A 27,258-nucleotide genomic window follows, 5' to 3' on the forward strand; every position below is an offset into this window, starting at 1 on the left:
AGTTCCAAGTGACCACTCTGCACATGTAAGGCTAACAGTGAGTGCTGATAGGCTGTTTGATTACAGAGCTTATCCCAGCCAAGTCCAATCCTCCATTTATCCCTCAACCAACATCACTAAAATAGATTATCTGGTCATTACCTCATTGCTATTTGCGGGACCTTGTGCGCAAATTGGCTGCCATGTTTCCTACATTACAACAGTGACTACACTTCAAAAGTACTTCATTGGTTGTAAAGCACTTTAGGATCTCCTGAGGTTGTGAAAGTCGCTACATAAATGCAAGTTCTTTAATTTGAAGTCCATGCGCACACACACTGCCAATGAACCTGAGACCTGTGTTGCTCAGCTACTTACTGGATAAACAACTATCCCCCCTTGCTCACCAAGTCAAACCTTCCCTGCCCTAGCCCTGAACCTGCATCTCTCTCTCTCTAGTTTCTCTCCTATTTCCCCTCATGCCCTCTCCAAGCTCATCTTGTCTTTGAGACCCACCTCCAACAGCTCAACCGGTCTATGCCAGTGTTTATGCTCCACACAAGCCTCCTCCCGTTCTATCAACATGTCAAGTAAAGATAGAAAATGCTGGAAACACTCGGCAGGTCAGGCAGCATCTGTGTAGAGAGATAGGTAAGATTAACATATCAGGTTGATGACCTTTGGTCGGAGTAGGAGCGGGATGGAGAATTAAAGGCGTTAATTTTAACCCCACACACGATGGGCGGGAGGGAGTCAGGGGTGGGGTGGGGAGTTAAATTGGTAAATATGAGTAACCCAACCCCAACCCGCCGTGAACGCACCTACTCACGATTTAACCATGGCAGGTTTGGAGTTTGATCCAAGTAACCCACTCTGGAGAAGCGGGTCTGACATAATGGCCCGGATTTTGCGCTGAGCGGCAAACAATTGGTGCCCGCCACTCGTTAGATTTAAACTTACCCACAAACTATCCATGGCCTTTTGGGGAGCCAAAAAAAGTGCAGGATTCCCCACCCTCCTCTCCCGGGCATCTGTGAGCTGTGTGAGCGGGGCAAAGAACTGTCTGTGCCCTCAACCAATCAGATTGAAACATCGTTAACAAGCCGCGCAGTAGGAACTAGGAAGTGCAAGCTAGAACAATAAATTCAATGTAAAATCAGTTAGAGAAAGCGAAATAAGGAAAGGTTAAGAAATATTGAATTAAAAGACAGAGATGAAAGAGACTGAAAGAAAAAGTAAAAAAAAAACATTTTTTTAAATGTCCAACACCAATTAAAATTGGAAGGAATGAGACTCCACATTTTTAAAAGTTAATTTTCAGTGCCAGAGAGGTTGTTTGGCAATCATTTACCACGCCGTTAAACGTTAGCTTAGACCGAAAAAAAAACTGAGTGTACCTTTTTCTGTGTAGATTAGTTAGTTTCCAGCTGGGCAGGAGAGCAACTTTGCCCTGGTCCATTCATCCCAACGGGGATCAAGCCAACGAGCTGTCCTTCCCGTGCAGCTTTCGGAGGAGCAGGGCATTAGGGCATTTGGTAGAGCAGCTTTCGGATTGTCGCGTTTGACTGCGCATGTGTGCTAGCTGAAAGTTGCTCTTCCATTTGCCCTGAAATAACGGTGAGTCCTGTTAGCATCACCGTTATTTTAAGTGCAAATTATGGGCCAATATATTAATGAGGCTGCAATCCTCATGTTTTTTTCTGATTACACCTTTGTGAAGTGCCTTGGGAAGTTGCTCATCCATCACCCCTGTGCTTGCAGACCTACACCAGCTCCCGGCCCATCACACCTCCAATTTAAAATTCTCATCCCTGTGTTCAGATCTGTTCATGGCTTTGCCCCTCCCTATCTGTAACCTTCTTCAGCTGTACAACCCTCCAAAAATTCCGTGTTCCTTCAACTCTGGTCTCTTATGCTTCGCCCACTCCCTTCGCCCCAAAATTGGTGGCCGTGACTTCAGCTGTCTAGGCCCTAAGCTCTGGAATTCTCTCCCTAAACCTCGCAACCTCTCTCTCCTCCTTAAAACATTTGTTCATCCTTCCTATTATCTCATACTTTGGCTCAGTGTTCATTTTTGTCTGATTACACTTCTGTAAAGCACCTTTGCATGTTTTCCTACATAAAAGGCGCTATATTAATGCAGGTTGTTGTTGGAACATTTGAGAAATTAAGTGAGTGTGCAAAACTGTGACAGATGGAGTTCAATGTGGGGAAGTCATCCACTTTGGATCTAAGAAAGATAGATCAGAGTATTTTCTAAATGTGGGAAGCTGGGAACTGAGGAGGAGCAGAGAGATTTAAGGGTCCATGTACAGAAATCACTAAAAGTTAGTGGACAGGTACAAAAAATAACTAAAATCTTAGCCTTTATCTCAAGGGGCTGGAATACAAAGGGGTTGAAGTTATGTTACAGTTGTATAAAGCTCTGGTTAGACCCCATTTAGAGTACTGTATTCAGTTCTGGGCACCACGCCTCAGGAAGGATATATTGGCCTTGGAGGGGGTGCAGTGCAGATTCACCAGAATGATACTGGGGCTGAAATTATGGGGATGGGTTGCATAGACTAGGCTTATATTCACTTGAGTATAGAAGAGTAAGAGGTGACCTAAATGAGGTGTTTAAAATGATTAAATGTTGGGGAGTCCAGAACACAGAGGCATAACCTTAAAATTAGAGGTAGGCCATTCAGGAGAGATGTCAAGAAGCACTTCTTCACACGGAGTAGTGGAAATCTGGAACTTCGCCCCCAAAAAGTTGTTGAGGCTAGGACAATTGAAAATTTCAAAACTGAGATTGATAGATTTTTGTTAGGTGACGATATTAAGTAATACGGAACCAAGGCAGATAGATGGAGTTAAGATACAGATAAGCCATGATCTAATTGAATGGTGGAACAGGTTCAGTGGGCTAAATGGCCTACTCCTGTTCCTATGCAAGTTGTTGTTGTGATGTGGGGAAATGCCACATATTAATGTACCCAGCGATTAGGAAATTTAAAAATGACAGAGAATAGGTTCAGGTGAAAAGGAAGACTGCCAAAGTAGTATTGTGATCTGAACCTTTTGATAAGATAATTATCATTATAATCACACACATTCATGTACCTATTAATTCTTATTATATATAATATGTATATCAGTGTTATTTTTATAATGAAAAAATTAGCAGTGTTATTTATAATGAAGAAAATTAAGTCTGCTCTGTTTGCCATGGACTGCAGAATACAGGAGGATATTTGTACAAATTTTGTGTTTTAGGGTTTTTTTTCTCATTTTATGTAGTGTAGCAAGGGACTTTGACATAAAAGAAACTTTATTAAATCTATTTTGTAAAATGTTAAATTATTTCAAAACTGCACACAAAGTGTTTTATGTAATGTGATGCAGTATTTCTTTATAGTAATGTTGGAACAGCTAGATACATGCTTAGGGCAGACATTTAGGCTGTAGCAGGGATGTGCTTAGGCTGAGCTAGATGCCATTCTCGAAGGTTACTTAAATCCTGTTATTTCTTGCGGTAATTTCCCAGGCCAAACAATGTACTTTGTGTTTTATAGCCTTTCAGAGTGAATGCTGAAAGTAGTCCCTGTGACCGTGTCACTAAAAGGTTATACTTGCGACTTTATCATTACAAATTATAGTAATTTACTCTGCAGAGAATTACTGAGAAGTAACACCATTCTAAACATTTATAGTGCAGCCAGTGGCACTTGCTTATCTTTATATTTTTTCTGATTGCACTTTTGTGAAGTGCCTTAGGATATTGCTCTACATTAAAAGTGCTATATAAAAAGAAGTTGTTGCTCAACCATTACCCCTATGCTCGCTGCCCAAAATTGGTTCCCAATCCATCAACATCTCCAATTTAAAATTCTCATCCATGTGTTCAAATCCCTTCATAGCCTGCAACACCAGTAGTGCAGGGAGAAACCACCTGTTGATTCGAGGCTTCATGCTGCCAGAGGCACTAGCACTGCCTTTTCAAATTATAGTGGTGCTCCAAGAATTTTCATTGTTTCAGGACTTTTAACAAATGAAAAATAATAGTTGAGAATTATATTTAAGTTTATTCAGGTTGATTAAACCATATTTTCTATTGTACAGATTCCTTGTCCCACAGGAGTAGATGTAAAAGAGTTGCTGACTAACCAGGATGTGACTGTTGACCCTAACCAGCAATTTACGGAAAAGATACCCTCCAACCTTTTCATCCTGAATAATCATGGCGAGTGTGAAAATGCACTCCATTGGCTCAAAAGGCGTTCAGTCAATACTAAAGGTACAGCTTTAACATTACCACAAGAATTTTTATGAGTACAAGTGGATTTCCTATGGCGTTGCTAATAGTAAATGTGTCTGCATTGTTTGCTGCCCGAAGCCGGTGAGAATGATGTCAGAACGGCGGGCGGGAGTGGGAAATTGGCCGTCGCCATGGACCCAAGGGAATGGTCACTGGCATAAAATTAGTGCTGAGAAGTGGGTCTCCAAAGAACTGCCGGTGGTGGGAGGGGGAACGAAGGCCAGGACTGGAGAGTCCCAAAGATTCCTTGCCTGGTGGAGCATCCCTGCTCCTGACCTACAAGAAATCCTAACAAAAATGAAAAAAATACTTACCTTGGCTTCTTCTGGCCACTTTGCTGCCTCCCACAATTTCAAGTAAAAATCGTGTTGCAGTGCCAAATACATAATTGGGCCGCAACTTCAGCATTTTAAGTCGGCCACCCCGTGCCTGATATGTCCCTGGTTAAAATGGCAGTGAGTGGGTCGGCATCAAAAACATGGCACAAAACCCCCAATTGACATTTTAACTAACCGCCCGCCTTGTTTGCACCGGGCAGGCTTAGTTAACATCGCTGGTACCTTTCCTTCTCTATTCTCATCCTCCACTCAACGGTGTATCTCATCTGCTCCAACAGGATTTCTATTCCTCTCTCCTTTTCGCTTTCTTTCTCCCTCTCCCTTTCCTCTACAATAACATGCATCCACTGTCTGTCTCTTTTCTCTCCCCATTCTTCAGATCACAGCACTGTTGCAATCAGTATTGGCAAATTTTTAGGATGTTTGCACTACAGTGATAACTAAAAGCAGTCAGATTGGACCCCAATATTTCTCTCTTAAAAAATATTCTTTTTATTAATTAAGAAGGAATGTACAACATGAATTATGCCATTTTGTATGACAGGGCATCTTCGTAATACTGCTCTAGTCAAATAACAACAAATGATTTCAGTATTTTGTCTCTCTGGATTCTGTATCCTCCCCTTTTTCTCCAGCTTTTGTAATATTTTCTCTCCCCCCCCCCACACCCGGCCCGGCCTTTCTCTGGTTCTGTAATAATTTCTCCCTCTTTCTCTGGCTATTTGTCTGTGTGCGCGTGTGTAATAATAATTTTTCCTTCCCTCTTCAGCTCTTCCAGACTTTTCTTCTCAATTTTATATCCCTCCCTCTGCAGTTTGTATTATACTTTCTCTTTCTGAAAGTTTCTATTTCTCATTCTCCAGTTTCTGTCATATTTTCTCTCTCTCTAATCCCTGTCACCCTATGTATTCAGTCCATGTCTTTCTCTTCCCTAAGCCTCTACCTGACTCTAACTTTTTGCTCCTTCTCAGACTCTTTCTCCCTTTCAGACTCATTCCAACCAGTTCCAGCCATTCGAGTGCAATTAAATTTAAATTAAAAACAGAAAAACCTCTCAGCATCTCTAGCAGCCACCTGAGCCATTTTAATTAACCACCAAATGTGCACATTTTCAGTCAACTGCTCTAATTTCACTGCCTCCTCCTAGTCTCTGCCTGAAGTAAATGGAGACGGATCCCTGTGCATGCACATATTGGAGTAGGAGGGAACCATAGTATCATAGTAAGTACAGCACTGGAGGGAGCCATTTGGCCCATCGTGCCTGTGCCGGCTCTTTGAAAAAGCTATCCAATCAGTCCCATTCCCCTGCTCTTTCCCCATAGCCCTGTAAATCTTTTCCCTTCAAATATTTATCTAATTTCCTTTTGAAAGTTACTGTTGAACCTGCTTCCACCACCCTTTCAGGCAGTGCATTCCAGATCATTACAACTTGCCGTGTAAAAAAAAAATGTTTCCTCATGTCACCTCTGGCTCTTTTGCGAATAACCTTAAATCTGTGTCCTCTGGTTACCGGTCCTTCTGCCACTAGAGACAGTTTCTCCTTATTTACTCTATCAAAACCATTCATGATTTTGAACACCTCTATCAAATCTCCCCTTAACCTTCTCAAGGTGCATGACAGCTCCTTGTAATTGTATTCTTTTATATTGGAGACAAACACCTGCACTTGAGCATTTTGTGTCTATCAGGACCTCCAAATGTGGAGTCAGCTAGCCAGATTGAGTTTGTGATCTGTGGGTGGGTGGGGGAGGGCGTACTTCAAGTCTAGATGTTCAAAGTCCTGCTGATTGTGGAAAAGGCCGGAAATTTGTTGGAACTAGGTTTATGGGTAAGTTGTGATTTTCTTTGTAATTTTTTTTGTGTTTCTTATAAGATAAATTTTATTTTTAGGGGTATATAGTGGAGAAGATGAAGAACTATCATAGTGGTTGTATCTTAAGAATTGTTTTTGGTGGAATGCGATTGAAGAAAAAATTGAAATTAGGGAGAAAGTTTTTTGTGTAACATGACTGAAAAATAACTACGGTATAACAAAAGTAGAAAATAGCCAATTGCCAGTGATAAGAAAATTGACCAATGGCTCGATCTACAAATTCAACATACAACAGACTTGAGGCACATAACAGACACAAGAAATTTTTAGATGTGCTCTATTTTCATGCAGCCAATATGATGTAATTATGTAAAATTATGTTTTAAGTGACATCTTTAATTCATCCAGCTTTGTTTCCCAACTCTGTTTGCAAAATTTATTTGGCATTTTAGCCGTAGTACCTTGTTTTTCAAATGCTTCATATATTTTAATTAACTGTAATTTGCAGTGTTGTTTAGAATGGATATACTGAAGAATACACATGTAAGCCCATTTAATTATCTAATTAACTGTTGATTTAATTATCAAGGATATATTGTAATTACCTTGTATTCATTTGAAAAATTCAAATGATTCTCCTTAGTTAAAGAGACTAAGAAGGGAGTAACATTTTCAAAGCTAATACAAATCCAAGTCTGGTAATGAATGTAATTTAATTCTTATACTCGATCCTCATACTAGCCACATATAAATAACTTAAATACAATCTGCCAGGTTCCTTTAGGATTATTGTAATGTGTTTACAGTCTTAGTATTAAGCTGTTATAGTACATTGACTGTCACTTAAGACTTAGAAATTGCCGACACTAATGTCTGCTTGTTGATGTATTACTGTTGTTAATCAACTGGATTATTGAACAGAAATATAACATTGACTTCCTGATCCTTGCCCTGTCTTCTATTATTAGTCAGACTGATTAGTACTAGCAGATCTCATGTGGCATTGTTTTTAGTGAGTCACAGGATACGCTATTATAATGACAGGAACATTCCCCCGTATAACACATAATGTATTATAAAAAGGTTGTTACACAAGGTAAGGGCTCATGGGGTTGGGGGTAATATATTAGCATGGATAGAGGATGGGTTAAAGGACAGAAAACAGAGAGTAGAGATAAACGGGACATTCTCAGGTTGGCAGGCTGTAACTAGTGGGGTGCCGCAAGGATCGGTGCTTGGGTCTCAGCTATTTACAACCTATATTAATGACTTAGATGAAGGGACCACGTGTAATGTATCCAAGTTTGCTGATGATACAAAGCTAGTTAGGAAAGCTAGCTGTGAGGAGGACACGAAGAGTCTGCAAAGGGATTTAGACAGGTTAAGTGAGTGGGCAAGAACGTGGCAGATGGAGTGTAATGTGGAGAAATGTGAGGTTATTCACTTTGGTAGGAAGAATAGAAAAACAGAATATTTTTTAAATGGTGAGAAGCTATTAAATGTTGGTGGTCAGAGAGACTTGGGTGTCCTCGTACAAGAAACACAAAAAGTTAGTATGCAGGTACAGCAGGCAATTAGGAAAGCAATTGGCATGTTGGCCTTTATTGCAAGGGGGTTGGAGTACAAGAGTAAGGAAGTCTTGCTACAGTTGTGCAGGACTTTAGTGAGACCTCACCTGGAGTACTGCGAACAGTTTTGGTCGTCTTATCTAAGGAAGGATATACTTGCCTTGGAGGCGGTGCAATGAAGGTTCGCTAGATTAATTCCTGGGATGAGAAGGTTGTCCTATGAAGAGAGATTGAGTAGAATGATTCTATACTCTCTGGAGTTTAGAAGAAGGAGAGGTGATCTCATTGAAACATATAAGATTATGAGGGTGCTTGACAGGGTAGATGCTGAGAGATTGTTTCCCCTGGCTCGAGAGTCTAGAACTAGGGGGCATAGTCGCAAGATAAGGGGGTTGGCCATTCAAGACTGAGGTGAAGAGAAATTTCTTCATGCAGAGGGTTGTGAATCTTTGGAATTCTCTACCCCAGAGGGCTGTGGATGCTGAGTCATTGAATATATTCAAGGCTGAGATAGATAGATTTTTCGACTCTAGGGGAATCAAGGGATATGGGGATTGGGCGGGGAAGTGGAGTTGAGGTTGAAGATCAGCCATGATCTGATTGAATGGCAGAGCAGGCTCGAGGGGCCGTGTGACCTACTCCTGCTCCTATTCCTTATATTCTTGTGTTCTTATATAGTTGATATAGTGAAGTATAGCTCACAGACAAAAATAATTTTTTCTTTTCCTGTAATTGTTTTCCCACTCTCTAATTCTTTTTGCTAACTTTCTAACTGTCTTCACCTCTTTCCTTGGTCTTTTTTTTTGCCCCCTCTCCAGTCGTCACATACTTTTTCCATTGTGGTGTTGATGGGGGGAGGGCTAAATCTGGGAGTAACTACGTGCGAAGTTGGAGTACGGGAACACTTGGGATTGTAGTCTTCACCTAGGAGTACTTTATGGGTGACTGGGCCCTAGCGTTACTCATGAGTGTGGGGGTGCTGAGGCATGGGACTACTCCCATGGTAGGCTATGAGGCTTGGGAGTATTCATTTGGTGGGCCTTTGGGAAGATAAGGCCTGGGAAAACTGGGAGAAAGGGGACTGGTGCCTGGGACTTCTCCGAGATGAGAAGGGAGCACTCAAGTGATGATCTGAATACTGGGAGGGCTCAGATTGGAACTTCCAGAACCTGACAGGGACGCTGAGGCCCATGGGCAGTCAGGTTGGGAACTAAGTGCTGGACTATGGGATCAGCTGGAACGCAAAGTTGGGTTGACTGAGGGGTTGGACTGTGGGATCAGCTGGGACATGGAGTCAGGTGGGCAGGAGTATGGAATTACTGGGGTAAGTGCACTTAAGTGGATCTGGGTTATGGGAGCATTGAGGTAGGTGTAGGGAGCCTGAGTGGATTTGGAAACCCTCAGGGTGGGCAATAGAAGCAACCCAAGACATATGGCCAGGTCCTGTGTATAGTTGCAGCTCCTAATTACAGGTTTAAGACTGGAGGTGGCCAGTCCTGCGAATGAAGCACAGATGCTGCCAGAGAGTACAATATAGATGCCATACCAGACGGCAAGTGTATAAGAGGAGGCATAGAATGCACAGCTCAAGAGGCTGTGAAGATATTTTTAGATGGGAACTGGGCCAGAGGGTGCCGAGCACGATTGAAATGTGGTCACCACCCCTTTTGGGTATACATAATTTTGTTGGAGCAACATCTTGGGAAGCTCTGGAGCAAAATATTTTGTTTTTACATTTTCAAGTGCGCTCTCGTTTGCAGCTCACTCACGCAAGATACCCATCCATGACACTAAATCTCACCAAAAACGAATTCAGTCTTTCTCTGTCTTTTTTGGGCTGAGCTCCGTCAAAAAAACTCTCGAGGTGGTGGGGAGGGCGGGGGAGCGGGGAGAGGCGGTGACTTTTGTTTAGCTACCACTCCATTTACACTACATGGTGGCATAACCAAAGTTAAATGGCTGTTGGCCCCACTAACTTACCGCTACTTTGACGTCCAATACGTCAAATACGATTTTCAGGCGGATTTGAATCCTAGAAACCGGAGCTCCTGTTTGAAACAGGTGGGAGGCTCATGAATACATGCAAATAGGGGTCAGGTGACATCATTTTCATCTCCGTAGCCTGACAATCATGGCTTTTTGCTCCCACCAACCAAACGTGGGTGGTACAAGTCATGAGACGGCTATTTCCAGTGATATATTTGAAGCGATCTAGATTTCAGATAAAGCTGTTAAGAGTTTTGGGAGATATTTTCTTGCAGTAGCTTGTGGGTTTTTTCCATCTTTAGTGATTTGAAAGTGTTTGTAGTTGTTGCTTTAGATTCTAAACTGTTAAGGGGCTTCTGGCATTGCACTTCTTTCTTCATGGGGATCCTTCTGCAAAGAGGAGGAGCTGGAGCAACAACAACAACAACTTGCATTTATATAGTGCATTTAATGTAATAAAACATCCCAAGGCGCTTCACAGGCGTGTAATCAAACAAAATTTGACACCGAGCCACATAAGGAGATAATAGGTGACCAAAAGCTTGGTTAAAGAGGTAGGTTTTAAGGAGCGTCTTAAAGGAGGAGAGAGAGGTAGAGAGCGTAGAGGTTTAGCGAGGGAATTTCAGAGCTTAAGGCCTAGGAAGCTGAAGACACAACCACCAGTGGTCGGCCAAAGGAAGTCAGGGTTGCACAAGAGGCCAGAATTAGAGAAACGCAGAGCTCTCGGAGGTTTGCAATGTATGATGTATAACTTTGCTTTGCAATGGGGTCAAACGCATGGAGCCACCATTGGAGGAGTTCCTTCAGCATGATAAGAGAGACAACACTGAGGAAATACAGAATGGCGAGGAAATACAGAATGGCAAGGAATTGGGAAGGGTCCAACAAGAGCTCCTGCAGTCAGAGCTCTTTGGCAGCAGCTTATTGAAGAGTACTTCTGCTGAACAACCCTGCCCCCTGTATCATCATATCCAACATATTTCCCAATCATTCTACTGTCAAATAAATAGTACCACAAACATTCCGAAAAGCATTATGATTTTACTGGCTTCCAGAAACACCTACACAAACGTAGGCGCTGGGGACTGAGAGCCCAGCTGCAGACTGCAGCAACTCGGCAACCGCCAGTACATTCTAGCCCAGCTGGCTTTCTAACATCAGGGTGGGAATTGGTTCAGAGTATCACGAGGGTCCAGATGTGTTGTCATCATGAGAGATGGCATCAAGTTCCATTCCATTTCAAGATTGTCACTCATACCAGGCTAAAGTTCAGCACTCCTACTGATCTGCAGGAGTGCAAACTCTAGGACATGTCATCTAATCGAAGTCCTTATCCATTCGGTCTCCCAGCCTGTCCAAGGCAGATAAGTTGGAGCACATGGCATGCATGGCCCAGTATGAGAATCCCTGAGAGATATTACTGATGTCACAGACTCCGACGGGGGGACTCATCTACATGGTTGACTGCAAAGTGTTGATGCTATGCGTAAGAACCACACACAAGTTGGTAGTGGAGTCTGCCATACTATGCACAAAGTTCTGGAATCTCCCTGGTAGGCAGTCCAATGCATTCAGCAAATGCTGGTGCACAGAAATTATCATTCCTTTAAAAGCTGGGCCCCTAAATTCTGCATCCCTGTCATCTTCAACAGAGCTAGGATGTGAGCTGGCCCTCCAGTTAGCTCTTTCCTGGGTGACCCTTGCCACCTTCACCTGCTTCTGCTCACTTGTGCTCAGTGAATTCCCCAGTGCACACCTCTCTAACTCACTATCTAAGTCACACGGGGTGCCAATTTCTGTACTGGTGCTCGGCAGGATAAAAGCAATTGATGGTGCATCTTTGGAAGGTTATCCGACTGGAGCAATTGAGTCATCTGATTGACCTAGGAAAAGGAGAGAGGAACAAGGGATGTGGTCGCAAGGGTAAGCACTAAGATCAGTGGCAGCGCAATGCACCACCAGGTTGTCATGCTCAGTGTGTGAGTGTGTAATTGGGAGAGTTAATTAGAATGAGAAAAAGAAGGATGATGCCCATATACACCCTGCTGTGCATGGCCTCCAGCCTTGACATCTCTGATACTGCCTTTACCAATGTTGATGGCAGCTTTTTCCATCAGTGTCAGTATGTGAAGAGTGGCAGGACCGCCTCCTGTGCTGGTTGTTTCTCTGCTGTTGCATGCCAGCTTCTCTTGCAAGAAAAGTGAAAGTGGGTTAATATGTTCCCTGGGCAAGCATTTTCAACATTTATGAGGCAGCTTACCATAGTGTACATGATGACAGGAAGAAATGAGGTAGTGAGGGCAGAAGCAACTTTTGCTACTCCTCCACTTCTGTCTTTGCTTCTCCACTTTTGTTTCTCACTCTTCACCCTCGATTTTAACTCCGGTTTGAATTGGTGTGTGCGGGGGCCAGGGCGAGCGACAAGCTCACTGGTCATCTGCAACATGAGGCCCAGGAGATTTAAATGGAGTTTGTCGGATTCCCACCCGAACCCAGCCAGATCTATGGCCTGGCCGGTGGCGGGAGCGGGATTTCTGGCGGCAGAAGGCTGCCGCTGGGGACCCAAAGGAAATGTCCCTGGCACTAAGGTAAGTTCTTGTGAAGGTGCTTTGATGGGAGATCGCAGTTGGGATGGGGTGGAGGAAGTAAGTAAGGTCCGGGGCAGCGGTGGCCCAAAGTTTCCCTGTTGGGCCCAAAAGAGCATTTCTGCTCCTCCAAACCCACAAGGAAACCTAAAAAAATGTAAAGCAACCTGCCTCACTGGGCCTCTTCTGGCCCTCGATGCAGCTTCCAGCAGTTTTGGCTTGGCGGAGAAGGCACCAGTGCTTGCCCGCTCGGGTCTCAGGCTAAAATTGCAATCGGGACCCAGTGACATCATCGGGACTCAATCTGCATATTTAAAGCAGGACTCTTCTGCCTTCCAGTGAGTACCCTGCACGCCTACTGATACAGCAAGTTAAAATCCAATCCTGCGGGAAAACAGCGGGATCCCAGAGGATACGTCTCTGCCCTTATTTTAACTGTGCTCTTGCCCCTTTTCCCCCAGGCGAGAGAAGTTAAAATCGAAAACCTTCACTTCTGTCATATGACATCTTCTCCTCCACTTTGTCTCTTTCTTTCCCTCCTCTTCTGTCTCTCTCCCTGTCTTTTCAGATCTGTCTGTCTTCCTCCGCATCTTGTCCTCTACTTCTGTTTGCCTGTCTGTCTTTCTTCTATTCCGCTTCTCTCTGTCTATGCTCCTCTTTTTTTCTTCCTCTCCTTTATTTCTCACTCTTCTTTACTTCTTGCATTCAGAGCGCACGTACGATGCAGCATTTTCTATATATTCCGCGGTACATTATCTGATTGTTGCTGGGTGACACTGTGTATTTCATAGTATCAAAATAAGAAGGTCATTTTATTACCACTTAGACTTGTATTCCAAAAAAACTTCAATGCATCTATTATAATTATTGCTCTTTTCTAGGAAATATCATTGTGTATGGGAACACAATTGATGCTTACATCACACTGAATACTATCCTGTCCTTTGGAATTGAGGGCTCTTCCGTATATCTGGTGAAACCACCTACAAGTTCCAACATCAGTTGTTTTAACAATTCCGTGATAGAAACTGCAGTAGAGGAAGCACTCAGGAATGCCAATGTTTCTGTGCATTCGAACTGCCTGCTTGCTCAGTGGAATGATGGGAAGATCCACAGTCATATAAACGTTTCATCTTTCACCACTGATTCGCAACCATTGAGCCTAAGATGTTCAGTAAGTTTAAAAACCTTTCAAGTGAAGTCAGGAGAATATTGCATCTAAAATGAACGCTTTGAATTTAGATAGCATCCAAGCTAGATCAAAGAATATGATTCTAACATATATTGCCCTAGAAATTGGGGCACACCCATCTTTGGGTGTGTGGGGTGGGGGGGAGGTGTCACAGGGTACATATCTTGCACCTGAATAGCGAGGCCCGAGATGCCCCTGACATTGGGCCTCGGGCCTCATTATAATGGAGCTGGCGAAGCGCATCAGCCCTCTGGCTGCTAGTGTCTCAGGGATCGGATCGGCGCTGGGGTTTGGACCGGATTGGGGCTTGCAGTCTGGGATTGGGGTCGGGATAGGAATCATGGGAACAAGGGATCGCGGGAGCCGAATGGGGGTAGGATTGGGGGTCAGGAGAGGAGGCCAGGAGGGAGGAGGATCGGGGGTCGGGAGAAGAGGCTGGGGGGAGGAGGATCGGGGATCAGGAGACGAGGCCCAGGGTGGGTATTGGGGGTCGGGAGAGGAGGCTGGGGTGGAGGATCGGGGGTCAGGAGAGGAGGCCGGGGAGGAAGGTCGGGAGAGGAGGCCGGGGTGGAGGATCGGGGATCAGGAGAGGAGGGCGGCTATTGGGGTCGGGAGAGGAGGCTGGGTTGGAGGATCGAGGGTCAGGAGAGGAGGCCATGGGCGCGTATTGGGGGTTGGGAGTGGAGTCTGGGGGTGGAGGATTGGGGGTCGGGAGAGGTGGCCAGAGGGCAGGATCAAGGGGGAGGGGAGCAGCAGCAATCGGGTGAGGTTAAATGTGGGGTCGGGAGGAGCACCCCTGCTGCTCGAGGTTCCATATTCAGGTATGTAAATATTAAAAAAAACAGGCGATCTTGAGATCTGGTGTCCCTGAATGCAGCTCACGCTGTCGTGGGCTGCCTCTGGGCAAACCAATCTTGAAGTAGGGTCCTCAAACAGGCATTAAGCCCCCTATTTGCATATGCTAAGCGCCTAAAGCATGTTTCACTTGTGGCAGGCGGCACACCTCCTAACAGAAATATGCATGCGCTTCCTGCCTGCTATATTGGGGGCTTAGTAGGCCAGTTAGCGCCAGATAAATGGGCGCCACATGGCCGAATTTATAGGCCATTGTCTCTATCCACTGCCATTCCTCTCAGTCTGTGCCCATGTGGAAACTGCTTTGTTCCTATTTTTAGGATGAGGGTGAAGCATTCTAAAATGTATACCTACCAAAATGCAAAACTTGTTTACTACAGTTGTGAATGGTGAAAAGTTCTAATTCATAGTCATCTTTTAGAATTTTAATTTTTTTCCCACACTTCTGGGTCACAAGAATGTTTTAAACATTTCTCAGAGCAATTAATACTTTATTTTGATGGTACAGTGTTAAGTCTTGAACTTGCATCAAAATACCCAATGAACAGGCCATTAATCTCAGTTCTGTATGTGGCATCTTCCTTTGTGCAATATTGTCAATGCATTTGCCTAAATTAAAATTATTACTACACTTCAAAGTAATTAATTGTTCATGCAGCACTTTGCGAGGTTTCTCAGAAACCTGATAAGGTGCTAAATAGATACAGGTCTTTCTGGGTTTTTTTTAAAGTCAAAGTTTTTTAATGCAGCTGTGGAGTGCACAACATCTGTATACTATAACGAATCAGCGACAATTGTAAAAAGCCTGATTTAACAAGTGCGCACTGCTAATATGGTAAACTTTGTTGTGGAGTGCCACAGTCCGATTTTTAGTGAAATAAGAGAGCCTCCATATTCAGTGAACCTGCAGGAAAACCATTACTGTTTATATAGAGACCCACTGCTGCTGCATTTCACCTTGCTCTAGCCTACACCTGGAATAACTTTAAGACCTATCATTTACACTGCAGCATGTAGCAAATTGGCTAGCGGATTAATTCGCAAGTATAGCCCATTGATCCATAGATAGAAGAACTGGAGAAGAAACGTCCCCAATTAGCTTCAGATACGTTAAGCATATTAGCTCTGATTTTGCAAGGGCTGCAAAATCGTAGCGGTGCTCGCCTTTAGCACAGGCGTGTCCATGAGGTTAGCCCCACCTCCTGTGCAGTTGGATGGGCCAATAGTGTGACTAGCTGGATGGTGAAATATCAGGTGAGGCAGCAACTCTTTAAGGGTTGATGTTCACCATGAAAGAATAGGGGACTGTTTGTTACCTTGAAGTGGCTGCAAAATGATCATCATTGTGAGGACAGGCCATTATAAGACTTTGTTACAACAACGTGTACAATGAGGCCAGTGGGGAAGACTCCCTCAATTTCATAGGAGTCACTGGAGGTCCTGATGTCAGACAAGCAAGCTGTGTGGGTGCAGGTAATGCAGTGAGTTCATGCGGTATCCTAGGTCTGTCAGAATTGGAAGCAAATGCGAAAGAAGTTCAATGGCATCAGAAGAATTGTCAAGATAAATGTACCCAGCTTTGCATACATTATTGGAGATAAAAGGCCTCGAGGAGGAAGAAGTTGGATTTATATTGCATCTTTAATGTAGAAAAATGTCCTGTGGCATTTCACAAAGGCTTGAGAAAAAATATGGTCACTGATCCAAAGAAGTAGAGATTAGGAGGGTTGACCAGAAGCTTGGGTTTTAAGGAGGGTCTTAAAAGAAGAGCAAGAGATTTAGAGGCAGAATTAAATATGTAGGGCTGGAGGAGGTTACAGAGATATAGTAGGGGTAAGGCCATGGAGGGATTTGAACACCAAGATGAGAATTTTTAATTTGAGGTGCTGGAGGATCAGGAGCCAATGTAGGTTAGCAAGGACAGGGGTGACAGGTGAGTGAGACGGTGCCAGATAGGATACAGGCACTGTCTCACTTACCCAACTGAAGTTTATGAAGGGAGGAGGATGGGAGGCCAATCAGGAAAGCATTGGAATAGTCGAGTTTGGAGGTGACAAAGGCATGAATGAGGGTTTCAGCAGCAGGTTGGCTGAGATAGGGGTGGAAATGGATGATGTTACGAAGGTGGAATCAGCCTCTCTTTGTGATGGAGAGGATATGAGGTTCAAAGCTCAGTTTGGTGTTAGTTGGGACACCGAAGTTCCAATGAATCTGGTTAAGTCTGAGGCAGTGGCCGGGGAGGGGGGGTGGAATTAGTGGTAAGGATACAGAGTTGTGGTGGAGGCCAAAGACAAAGGGCTCGATTTTGCGATCGCGTTTCCGGCGGGTTCCCAGCGGGGTGGCCCCGAAAATCCCGATATCCGGTCACGTGACCGGATCGTGACGAAATCCCGGCCACTTCCGGGTACCGCGCTGACGTGCGGGGCTGCGCGCGCAAGCCCCGCTGGTGGGAATCCCGCAGACAATTAAAGCCAGCGGGGTTCCACTTGAGAGTACTTACCTTGCTCGTTGTGGTCAGTTAATGAGCTGAAGCAGCTGTCAAAAGAGGAAGTGTGGGATTTTAGGTTCAAGGCAGTGAGTTTCACACACTGGGGGAAACAGTCCCTTTCCAACCAGGCGTGTTGCAGCCAGCAGCCTGTGGCAGGTGCCAAGGTGCGCTCCACGGGGGAGAGCCCTCACCCACGCAGGAGGCCACTGCGTCACATAGGGCAACCCCTGCCCTCCACCACCCCCGCCAAGCCAGAGGACAGACCGACACGAAACCGCAGCCCCAGTCCGAGGACCCACCCACCTACCCTGCACAACCCCTCAGACCTGCCAGATGGGTGGTGCGTTGACATCGTCGGAGGACGAACAGGATGACCAGCCCCAGCAGCCTCGCAGTCCACGCCGTCCGCCTCGGAGACGTGGGGCCCCCCAACACGGTGCTGCAGCACACCCACCTGCACAGCAGGAGGGAGGGCAACCGCAGAGAGAGATGCGTCGCAGGAGGCACTACCCTCCGCACAGGGTGTACAGAGCGAGGCTCAGCTTCATGGACCTCTCCGAGGAGCAGTGCATACGGAGGCTCAGAGTCAATCGCCAGGTAGTCGCCGTCATCTGCAGCCTCCTTAACGACGAGCTGCTCCCTGATGGACCAAGCAGCATCTTCCTACCTGTCGCCGTCAAAGTCACCACTGCTTCTTCGCATCCGGTTCCTTCCAGGGTGCCACCGGGGACATCACCGGGGTCTGTCAGTCCTCTGCACACAAGTGCATAAGGCAGGTCACCGATGGGTTGTTCCGCAGGGCCTCGCACTATATCAACTTCGCCATGGACGAGCGCAGCCAGATGGAGAGGGCGGTTGGATTCCATGCCATGGCCGGCTTCCCACGGGTGCAGGGTGTAATCGACTGCACCCACATCGCAATACGGGCACCTCCGCATGAGCCAGGGCTGTTCATCAACAGGAAGGGGTATCACTCCATGAACGCCCAGCTCATTTGTGACCACCGCCAGAGATTCCTACACGTGTGCGCCAGATACCCCGGCAGCTGCCACGATGCCTTCGTCCTCAGGGAGTCCGCCGTCCCGCCCATCCTGCAGGCACCCAACGCCAGCAACGGCTGGCTCCTCGGCGACAAGGGGTATCCCCTACACACGTGGCTCATGACACCTCTGAGGAACCCCATCACCGAGCCGGAGCGTCGGTACAATGACAGCCACACTGCTACCAGGTCTACAATTGAGCAGACCATAGGGCTTCTCAAGATGCGCTTCAGGTGCCTTGATCGTTCTGGGGGAGCGCTCCAATACACACCATTCAGAGTGGGACGAATCATAGTTGTCTGCTGTGCCCTGCACAACATGGCCCAACAGAGGGGGGTGCCGCTGGAGGAGGCCCCATCCACACCCGCCACCCACATTGAGGAAGGCGAGGGCGAGGAGGAGGAGGAGGAGGAGGAGGCGGAGGAGGAGGACGCGCCAGAGGATGTTGGACGACCCATGCGCCGAGCCGCGACTCACCGGGATGGTCGCCGGGCCAGGGAGGCACTCATACGTCAACGGTTCTCCTAGAGTCAGACACTGCGAGGCGCTCGCATCTCCTCACCTGCACATGCGAGCGGCCATACCAGCCCCCTCCACTGAAGAGTGCTGCCAGTAATCCTGCACCCACAGCAGTGTGCCCAATGGGTGGCAGCAGGTGTTCGCCGTCATGATGGCCTCCACGGAACGCACCTATTGCACAAGCCGCGGAAGAATGGACGAGAGGTGGCAGGAGTGGTGAGAATAGAGTATTTAATATCTCGAATGTGACATATAAAAAAAAAGTACAAATTAATAAACACCCTGGTGTATTCCCTTTGTGATTATAAGGCCTTTGCAATTCTTTTCCGGGAACCCCTACGTGGTGCTACCCCTGTGGCTCCAGCAGAGGTAGTGGCAGGTTGCTCGTCTTCTTGCCTTGACCGGGTAGATGCTTTTGGCGGACGGCCCCTGGGTTTCGGTGCCCGTGACGGCACCTCCACAGACTGCTCCTCCTGCACCGGGGCAGGGGCAGACTCGGCCACCTGGAGAGGAGGCACCATTGCGGGTACTGGTTGAGAGGTGGGCGACGGGTGGGACATGGGGGCGCCTTGAGAAGCGTCCCCGCTTCCATGTCCCCGGTCACCATCATCCCTCTCTTGGCCTCGGCCCCCATCACCCCTTCCACCCTGCTGGACGGCAGTTTGGATGGCATGTGTGAGGCCTTGCAAGGCCACCCCTAGTGTATCCCTCAGCCTGTTGATGGCGTCGGAATGTTGCTCACCCTGAATCCGTACAGACGTTGTCAGGGCCTGCATGGACTCGATCTGGAGCTGTGCGTGACGCTCGAGGGAGGCCAGCCTGTCCTCCACCGCAGACAGTCCCGCACCTACCCGCGACACTGTGTCGCCGGTACCCTCCTGTGCCTGCGCCACCAATGCCCACATGCAGGAGTTGGACTCCTCCATCGCCTGCGCTATTGTGGACAATGCGCGCGGCACCTCTGCCAGTACCTCAGCAATTAGCTGGTGGCCCTCGACGACTCTCCTTTTCACTGGTGGCCCCCTGGGTTCAGCATCTGGGTCCGGCTGAGCAGAGCCTGGAGATGAGTGCTCCCTCCGTCGCGGACCCTCCGCGGCTGCCCCTGCCACCAGGGTCTGCTCATGCTCACTCGTGCGCGGTGCCTCACCAAGTGCTACCCCAACTAGTTGGCGAGAGGGACCCACCGAGGTGCGTGTCTCTGCGCTGGTGGATGGTTGGCTCTGATGTGACGATGCACCCTCAGAGACCGCCATGTCCTCTGAGGAATCGCCCTCCACGATCGCTTCACACAAAGACGGACCTGCAAGAGAACAGAGGGCAATTTGAGGCATGTGGACCAACTTGACAGTGCGCCTGATGGCAGGTGATGATACGGTAACTCGCGATCATGGGTGTTGAGTGTCAGCTTTCCCTTACCGGCCGTTTCGGCAGCGACACACTCGCCATCGGCCACCGACAGGCAATGTCGCGTGCGGGCAAGGTCGAGCGCCTCCACCTCGGCGTCGGTGAGCTCCACCACTTGCGGCGGCCCACCTCCGGTGCGTGCCCTTTCCCTATTGTTCTTGCTTCTCTTCTCCTGTGAAGGCAAAACACAGATGTGTGAGTGGGTGCGTATTGCATCGTGGGACGCATCGAGCATCGGTGTGGTTGGGTTGAGCGTGGCGCGGATGGATGGGAGGATGCGTGGGCCACGTGCCCATCCCATTGCATGGGGATTGGGGTGTGTGGTAGTGTTCGGGTGGGGTCAGGGACGGTGGGTACTTGCGTGCACGGTGAGGATGGTGAATGAGTGGCTGTGAGGATTGCTGATGGAGCGCAGTGGTGGCTGTGCAGGAGGGGTTGTGATCTGTTTGGCGTGATGGTGGGGACGGGATGTGGGAGGGTGCGTTGGTGTACTCACCTTGCCAGACCTAGTCAGGTCATTGAAGCGCTTGCGCCACTGCTCCCAAGTCCTTGGGGTATTGCCCCTGCTGCTCACCTCCGCCGCCACCTCTGCCCATGCCTTCCTGGTTGCGGCGGCAGGGAACTTGCGTCCATCTTCTGGGAAGAGCGTTTCCCTCCTCCTCCTCACGCCCTCCAGAGACCTGAGTACAAGCTGGGCATGATTGCAAGCTAAATATTCCAAACTCTAGAATCTTTAGAAAGTACTGGGAAGTTGGAAAAGGAGAGGGAATAGCAATATTAATAAAAGACCGAATTACAGCAGTAGAAAGAAGGGATTTCAGTAAGGGTGATCAGGCAGTGGAAACATAGAACCATAGAAAAGATACAGCACAGAAGGAGGCAATTCAGCCCATCGTGTCCGCGCCAGCTCGAAGAACAACCAGGTGCCCATTCTAATCCCACCTTCCAGCACCAGGTCCGTAGCCCTGCGGCTTACAGCATTTTAGGTGCAGGTCCAGGTACTTTTCAAAAGACTTGAGGGTCCTTGCCTCTACCACCAATTCGGGCAGCGAATTCCATACACCCACCACCCTCTGGGTAAAAAAGTATTTTCTCATGTCCCCTCTAATCCTTCCGCCAATCAGCTTAAATCTATGCCCTCTAGTTCTTGAACTCTCCGCTAGGGGCAACAGGTACTTCCTGTCTACTCTATCTAGGCCCCTCATAATTTTGTACACCTCAATCAAGTCTCCTCTCAGTCTCCTCTGCTCCAAGGAAAACAACCCTAGCCTCTCCAATCTCTCCTCGTAACTGCAATTTTCAAGCCCTGGCAACATTCTTGTAAATCTTCTCTGCACTCTCTCCAGAGCAATTACGTCCTTCCTGTAATGTGGTGACCATAACTGCGCACAATACTCCAGCTGTGGCCTTACCAGCGTTTTATACAGTTCCATCATTACATCCCTGCTTTTGTATTCTATACCTCGGCTAATAATGGATAACATTCCTTATGCCTTCTTCACAACCTTATCTACCTGTACTGCCACCTTCAGGGACCTGTGCACATCACTCCAAGGTCTCTCACTTCCTCTACCCTTCTCAATATATTCCTGTTTACTGCGTATTCCCTTTTACTGTTTGCCCTCCCTAAGTGCATTACCTCACACTTCTCCGGGTTAAACTCCATTTGCCATTTTTCTGCCCACTCCACCAACGCATTGATATCTTCTTGGAGTCTACAGCTATCCTCTTCACTATCAACTACACGGCCAATTTTTGTGTCGTCTGCAAATTTGCCAATCATGCCCCCTACATTCAGGTCCAAATCATTAATATGTACCACAAACAGCAAGGGACCCAACACTGAGCCCTGTGGCACACCACTGGAAATGGATTTCCATTCACAAACACATCCATCGACTTTTACCCTTTGTTTCCTGTTACTGAGCCAATTTTGGATCCAATTCGCCACATTCCCTGTATCCCTTGGGCTTTTACCTTTCTGACCAACCTGCCATGTGGGACCTTGTCAAATGCCTTACTAAAATCCATGTAGACAACATCCACTGCACTACCCTCATCAATCCTCCTTGTCACTTCCTCAAAGAATTCAATCAGATTTGTAAGGCATGACCTTCCCTGAACAAATCCATGCTGACTATCCCTGATTAAACCATGCCTTGCCAAGTGACAGTTTATCCTATCTCTCAGTATTGATTCTAATAGTTTGCCCACCACCGAGGTTAGACTGACCGGCCTATAATTGTTCGGCCTTTCCCTCATACCCTTTTTAAATAATGGTACTACGTTTGCAGACTTCCAGTCCTCCGGTACCTCCCCTGTATCTAGTGAGGTTTGGAAAATGATCCTCAGAGCATCTGTTATTTCCTCCCTAGCTTCCTTCAATAGCCTAGGAAACAATCCATCCGGCCCTGGTGACTTAAGGATTCCAGTCCCTCTAGTACCTCCTCTCTTGTATTGTTTACCTTATCCAATATTTCACACCTCTCCTCTTTAACTACTACGTCCGGATCATCCCTTTCCTTTGTGAATATGGAGACAAAATATTCATTTAAAACCCTACCCACATCCTCTGCTTCTACACACAAGTTATCCTTATCATCCCTGATAGGTCCCATCTTTTCCTTAGCTATCCTCTTGTTCTTAATGTACTGATAAAACATCTTTGGGTTTTCTTTAATCTTACTAGCTAATATTTTTTCATGCCCTCTCTTTGCTTTCCTTATTTCCTTTTTTACGTCATCCCTGTACTTTCTATGCTCCTCTAGACTTTCTGCAGTATTTAGTTTTCAGTGACAGTCATAAGCTTTCTTTTTCTGCTTTATCTTGCCCTGTATACTCCTGGACAACCAGGGGGCTCTAAATTTGGCAGTGCCACCTTTTTTCTTTGAGGGGATGTGTTTGCATCGTATCCGTAGAATTTCACTTTTTAGTGCCTCCCACTGGCTTGCCACTGATTTCTCCTCAAGTAGTTTTTTTTTAGTGAATCAAGGTCCCTAGTGTAGTTAACATTCTCTAAATTATGAGCAATTTGAAGGAGTAAACTCCTTAAAGGGAGTAACTAGCAAGCTTAATCTAAGGCAAGTCATGGCAGCAGAGCTCGCACGCGTGATATGCTCCTCCTGCGCTATGTGGGAAGTCATGGACACTACCGGTGTCCCAGGCGACCATGTGTGCAGAAAGTGTGTCCAGCTGCAGCTACTGGCTAACTGCATTTCGGAGCTGGAGCTGCGGGTGGATTCACTGTGGAGCATCCACGATGCTGAGATTATCGTGGATGGCGCATTCAGTGAGGTGGTCACACCGCAGGTAAAGATTACGCAGGCAGAAAGGAAATGGGTGACCACCAGGCAGAGTAAAAGGACTAGGCAGGTAGAGCAGGAGTCCCCTGGGGCCATCTCCCTCTCAAACAGATATTCCACTTTGGATATTGTTGGGGGAGATGGCTTATCAGGGGAATGCAGCAAGAGCCAAGACCGTGGCACCACGAGTGACTCAGCTGCACAGGAGGGGAGGAAAAAGAATGGGAGAGCAATAGTGATAGGGGATTCCATCGTAAGGGGAACAGATAGGCGTTTCTGTGGCCGCAGTCGTGACTTCAGGATGGTATGTTGCCCCCCTGGTGCTAGGGTCAAGGACGTCACGGAGCGGCGGCAGGACATTCTGAAGGGGGAGGGTGAACAGCCAGAGGTCGTGGTCCATATCGGTACCAACGACATCGGTAAAAAAAGGGATGAGGTCCTGCAAGCAGAATATAGGGAGTTGGGGAATAAATTAAAAAGCAGGACCTCTAAGGTAATAATCTCAGGATTACTCCCAGTGCCACATGCTAGCGAGAGCAGAAATAAGAGAATGGGTAGATTTAAGGAACAGCAAAGGATGCAAGGCTCTAGTAGGAGTAGTCTACAGATGATAGTGATATATTAGGGGATATATAAATATGGAGATCAGGGAAGCATATAGCAAAAATAAGGTGGTTATAATGGAAGATATTAATTTTCACATAGACTGGGAGAAGCAGAACAGCTCAATTAGCAATGGCAATGAATTTCTAGAATGTATTCGGGACAGTTTTCTAGAACAATATGTTTTAGAACTGACAAGAGAACAGGCCATACTAGATTTAGTGATGAGTAATGAACCAGAATTAGTTAACATCTGACGGTAAGAGAACATCTTGCAACTAGTGACCATAATATGATTGAATTTGATATCAGGTTTTGGAGGGAAAAGGGAGAGTCATAAACCAAGGTTTTAAATTTAAGTAAGGCAAACTTTGAAGGAAAGAGAAATGAATTGTTCACAGTAAACTGGAATCAACTGTTAATGGTAAACCTACAGACAAACAGTGGGAAGTATTCAAATAAGTATTTGGTACAATACAAAACCAGTACATACCCCTAAAATGCAACGGCTCTACTCGTGTAGTTAAGCATCAAGTTAAAAGAAAAGGCAAAAAGTGGAATTCCTGCGGACAAGAATGCTATAAAAAGCAACAAAGGGATAAAAGGTGCAAAAAAGGGATTTTGAAAAAAATACTTGCAAGGGATATCAAAGTTAACAGCAAAGGTTTTTATAAATATCTTAACAGAAAGAGAGTGGTAAATGGGAACCTGAGCCCATTAAAGACAGATGCAGACAAAACTATAAAGGATAATAAGGAAATGGCAGACTTATTGGGGGTGGTTTTAAACCCCAAGAACAGGTGGGTTGGGGCGGGTGGGAGTTGAAAATAGTTGTTTTTTTGGGTTGCAACCGCAAAATTTTCAGACTTTGCATTCCCAGTACAGTACTTTTACACGCCGACGTTAAACCTGGAAATAAGGCCGGGATGCAATCGCAACCCAAAAAACAATTATTTTCAACTCCCACCCGCCACCAATCCACCCGTTCTTGGGGTTTAAAATCACCCCCATTAATTTACTACTTTGTATCCATTTTCACAGTAAAGGAAGAGGATAAAATACCAGTGGTACAAGGGAACCTAAACGTAAATCAAGGGGAGGAACTTACTGGACTTAATATAAGTTTTAAAAAATGGTAATGGAGAAAATAATGGGACAAGATATACAGATCTCCAGGACCTGATGGTTTCCAGCCCAGGGTATTAAAAGAAATAGGTGAGGAAATTGCAGATGCTTTCTTTAAGATTTAAAAATTGTGCCTTTGGATTGGAAAATTGCAAACATCACTCCATTTTTTAAGAAGGGAAGGAGGGAGAAACCAGGAAACTACAGACCTGTCAATTTAATGTCAAATGTCGGGAAATCACTGGAATCTATCATCAGAGACAGTGACTGAGCATTTGGACAAGTATGAGCTGATGAAAGAGAGCCAGCGTGGATTTGTGAAGGCTAGAGCATGTCTGACTAATCTAGTTTGAATTTTTTGAGGGGGTCACTAGCATAGGGGAGAGACTATAGATATAGTCTAAATGGACTTCCGGAAGGCATTGATAAGGTTCTGCTCAAGCGATTATCAAAAATGAAAGCGCACAAAATTGGAGGTAACTTTGTGACATAGGTTGCTAATTAGTTGGGATGAGTAGGGATACATAAGAACATAAGAAATAGGAGCAGGAGTAGGCCAATCGGCCCCTCGAGCCTGCTCCGCCATTCAATAAGATCATGGCTGATCTGATCCTAACGTCAAATCTAAATTGATGTCCAATTTCCTGCCCGCTCCCCATAACCTCTAATTCCCTTTACTTCTAGGAAACTGTCTATTTCTGTTTTAAATTTATTTAATGATGTAGCTTCCACAGCTTCCTGGGGCAGCAAATTCCACAGACCTACTACCCTCTAAGTGAAGAAGTTTCTCCTCATCTCAGTTTTGAAAGAGCAGCCCCTTATTCTAAGATTATGCCCCCTAGTTCTAGTTTCACCCATCCTTGGGAACATCCTTACCGCATCCACCCGATCAAGCCCCTTCACAATCTTATATGTTTCAATAAGATCGCCTCTCATTCTTCTGAACTCCAATGAGTAGAGTCCCAATCTACTCAACCTCTCCTCATATGTCCGCCCCCTCATCCCCGGGATTAACCGAGTGAACCTTCTTTGTACTGCCTCGAAAGCAAGTATGTCTTTTCTTAAGTATGGAGACCAAAACTGTATGCAGTATTCCAGGTGCGGTCTCACCAATACCTTATATAACTGCAACAATACCTCCCTGTTTTTATATTCTATCCCCCTAGCAATAAAAGCCAACATTCCGTTGGCCTTCCTGATCACCTGCTGTACCTGCATACTAACATTTTGATTTTCTTGCACTAGGACCCCCAGATCCCTTTGTGCTGCAGTGCTTTCCAGTTTCTCGCCATTAAGATAATAACTTGCTCTGATTTTTCCTGCCAAAGTGCACATTTTCCAATATTGTATTGCATCTGCCAAATCTCCGCCCACTCACCCAGCCTGTCTATATCCCCCTGTAAGTTTTTTATGTCCTCCTCACTCTCCACTTTCCCTCCCATTTTTGTATCATCTGCAAACTTTGATATGTTACACTCGGTCCCCTCCTCCAAATCGTTAATATAGATTGTAAAGAGTTGGGGACCCAGCACCGACCCCTGAGGAACACCACTGGCTACTGGTTGCCAGTCCGAGAATGAACCATTTATCCCAACTCTCTGCTTCTTGTTAGATAACCAATCCTCCACCCATGCCAGAATATTACCCCCAATCCAGTGATTCTTTATCTTGAGCAATAATCTTTTATGTGGCACCTTGTCGAATGCCTTCTGGAAGTCTAAATACACTACGTCCACTGGTTCCCCTTTATCCACCCTGTACGTTATGTCCTCAAAGAACTCAAGCAAATTTGTCAGACATCACTTCCCCTTCATAAAGCCATGCTGACTTTGTCCTATTAAATTATGTTTATCCAAATGTTCCGCTACCGTCTCCTTAATAATAGACTCCAAAATTTTACCCACCACAGATGTTAGGCTAACTGGTCTATAATTTCCAGCCTTCTGCCTACTACCCTTTTTAAATAAGGGTGTCACATTAGCAGTTTTCCAATCTTCCGGGACCTTTGCCAAGTCCAGAGAATTTTGGAAAATTATTACCAAAGCATCCACAATCCCTACTGCCACTTCCCTCAAGACCCTAGGATGTAAGCCATCAGGTCCAGGGGATTTATCCGCCTTGAGTCCCATTAATTTACTGAGTACCAATTCCTTAGTGATTT

At 46.2% G+C, this 27,258-nt stretch overlaps 1 protein-coding gene across 2 annotated transcripts in view; it reads left to right on the plus strand.

The window, feature by feature from the left end:
• The window catches only part of cfap61 (cilia and flagella associated protein 61), a 227,752-nt gene that overhangs the window by 133,531 nt on the left and 66,963 nt on the right, over nucleotides 1–27,258 (plus strand). For both annotated transcript variants that reach the window (XM_067989400.1, XM_067989401.1), the window contains 2 exons: nucleotides 4,084–4,258; nucleotides 13,451–13,743. In XM_067989400.1, the coding sequence (XP_067845501.1) occupies nucleotides 4,084–4,258; nucleotides 13,451–13,743 (468 nt within the window). The remainder of the gene's footprint in view (nucleotides 1–4,083; nucleotides 4,259–13,450; nucleotides 13,744–27,258) is intronic.

Source organism: Heptranchias perlo, chromosome 8 (genome assembly GCF_035084215.1).
Source record: "Heptranchias perlo isolate sHepPer1 chromosome 8, sHepPer1.hap1, whole genome shotgun sequence".
Taxonomy (NCBI): domain Eukaryota; kingdom Metazoa; phylum Chordata; class Chondrichthyes; order Hexanchiformes; family Hexanchidae; genus Heptranchias; species Heptranchias perlo.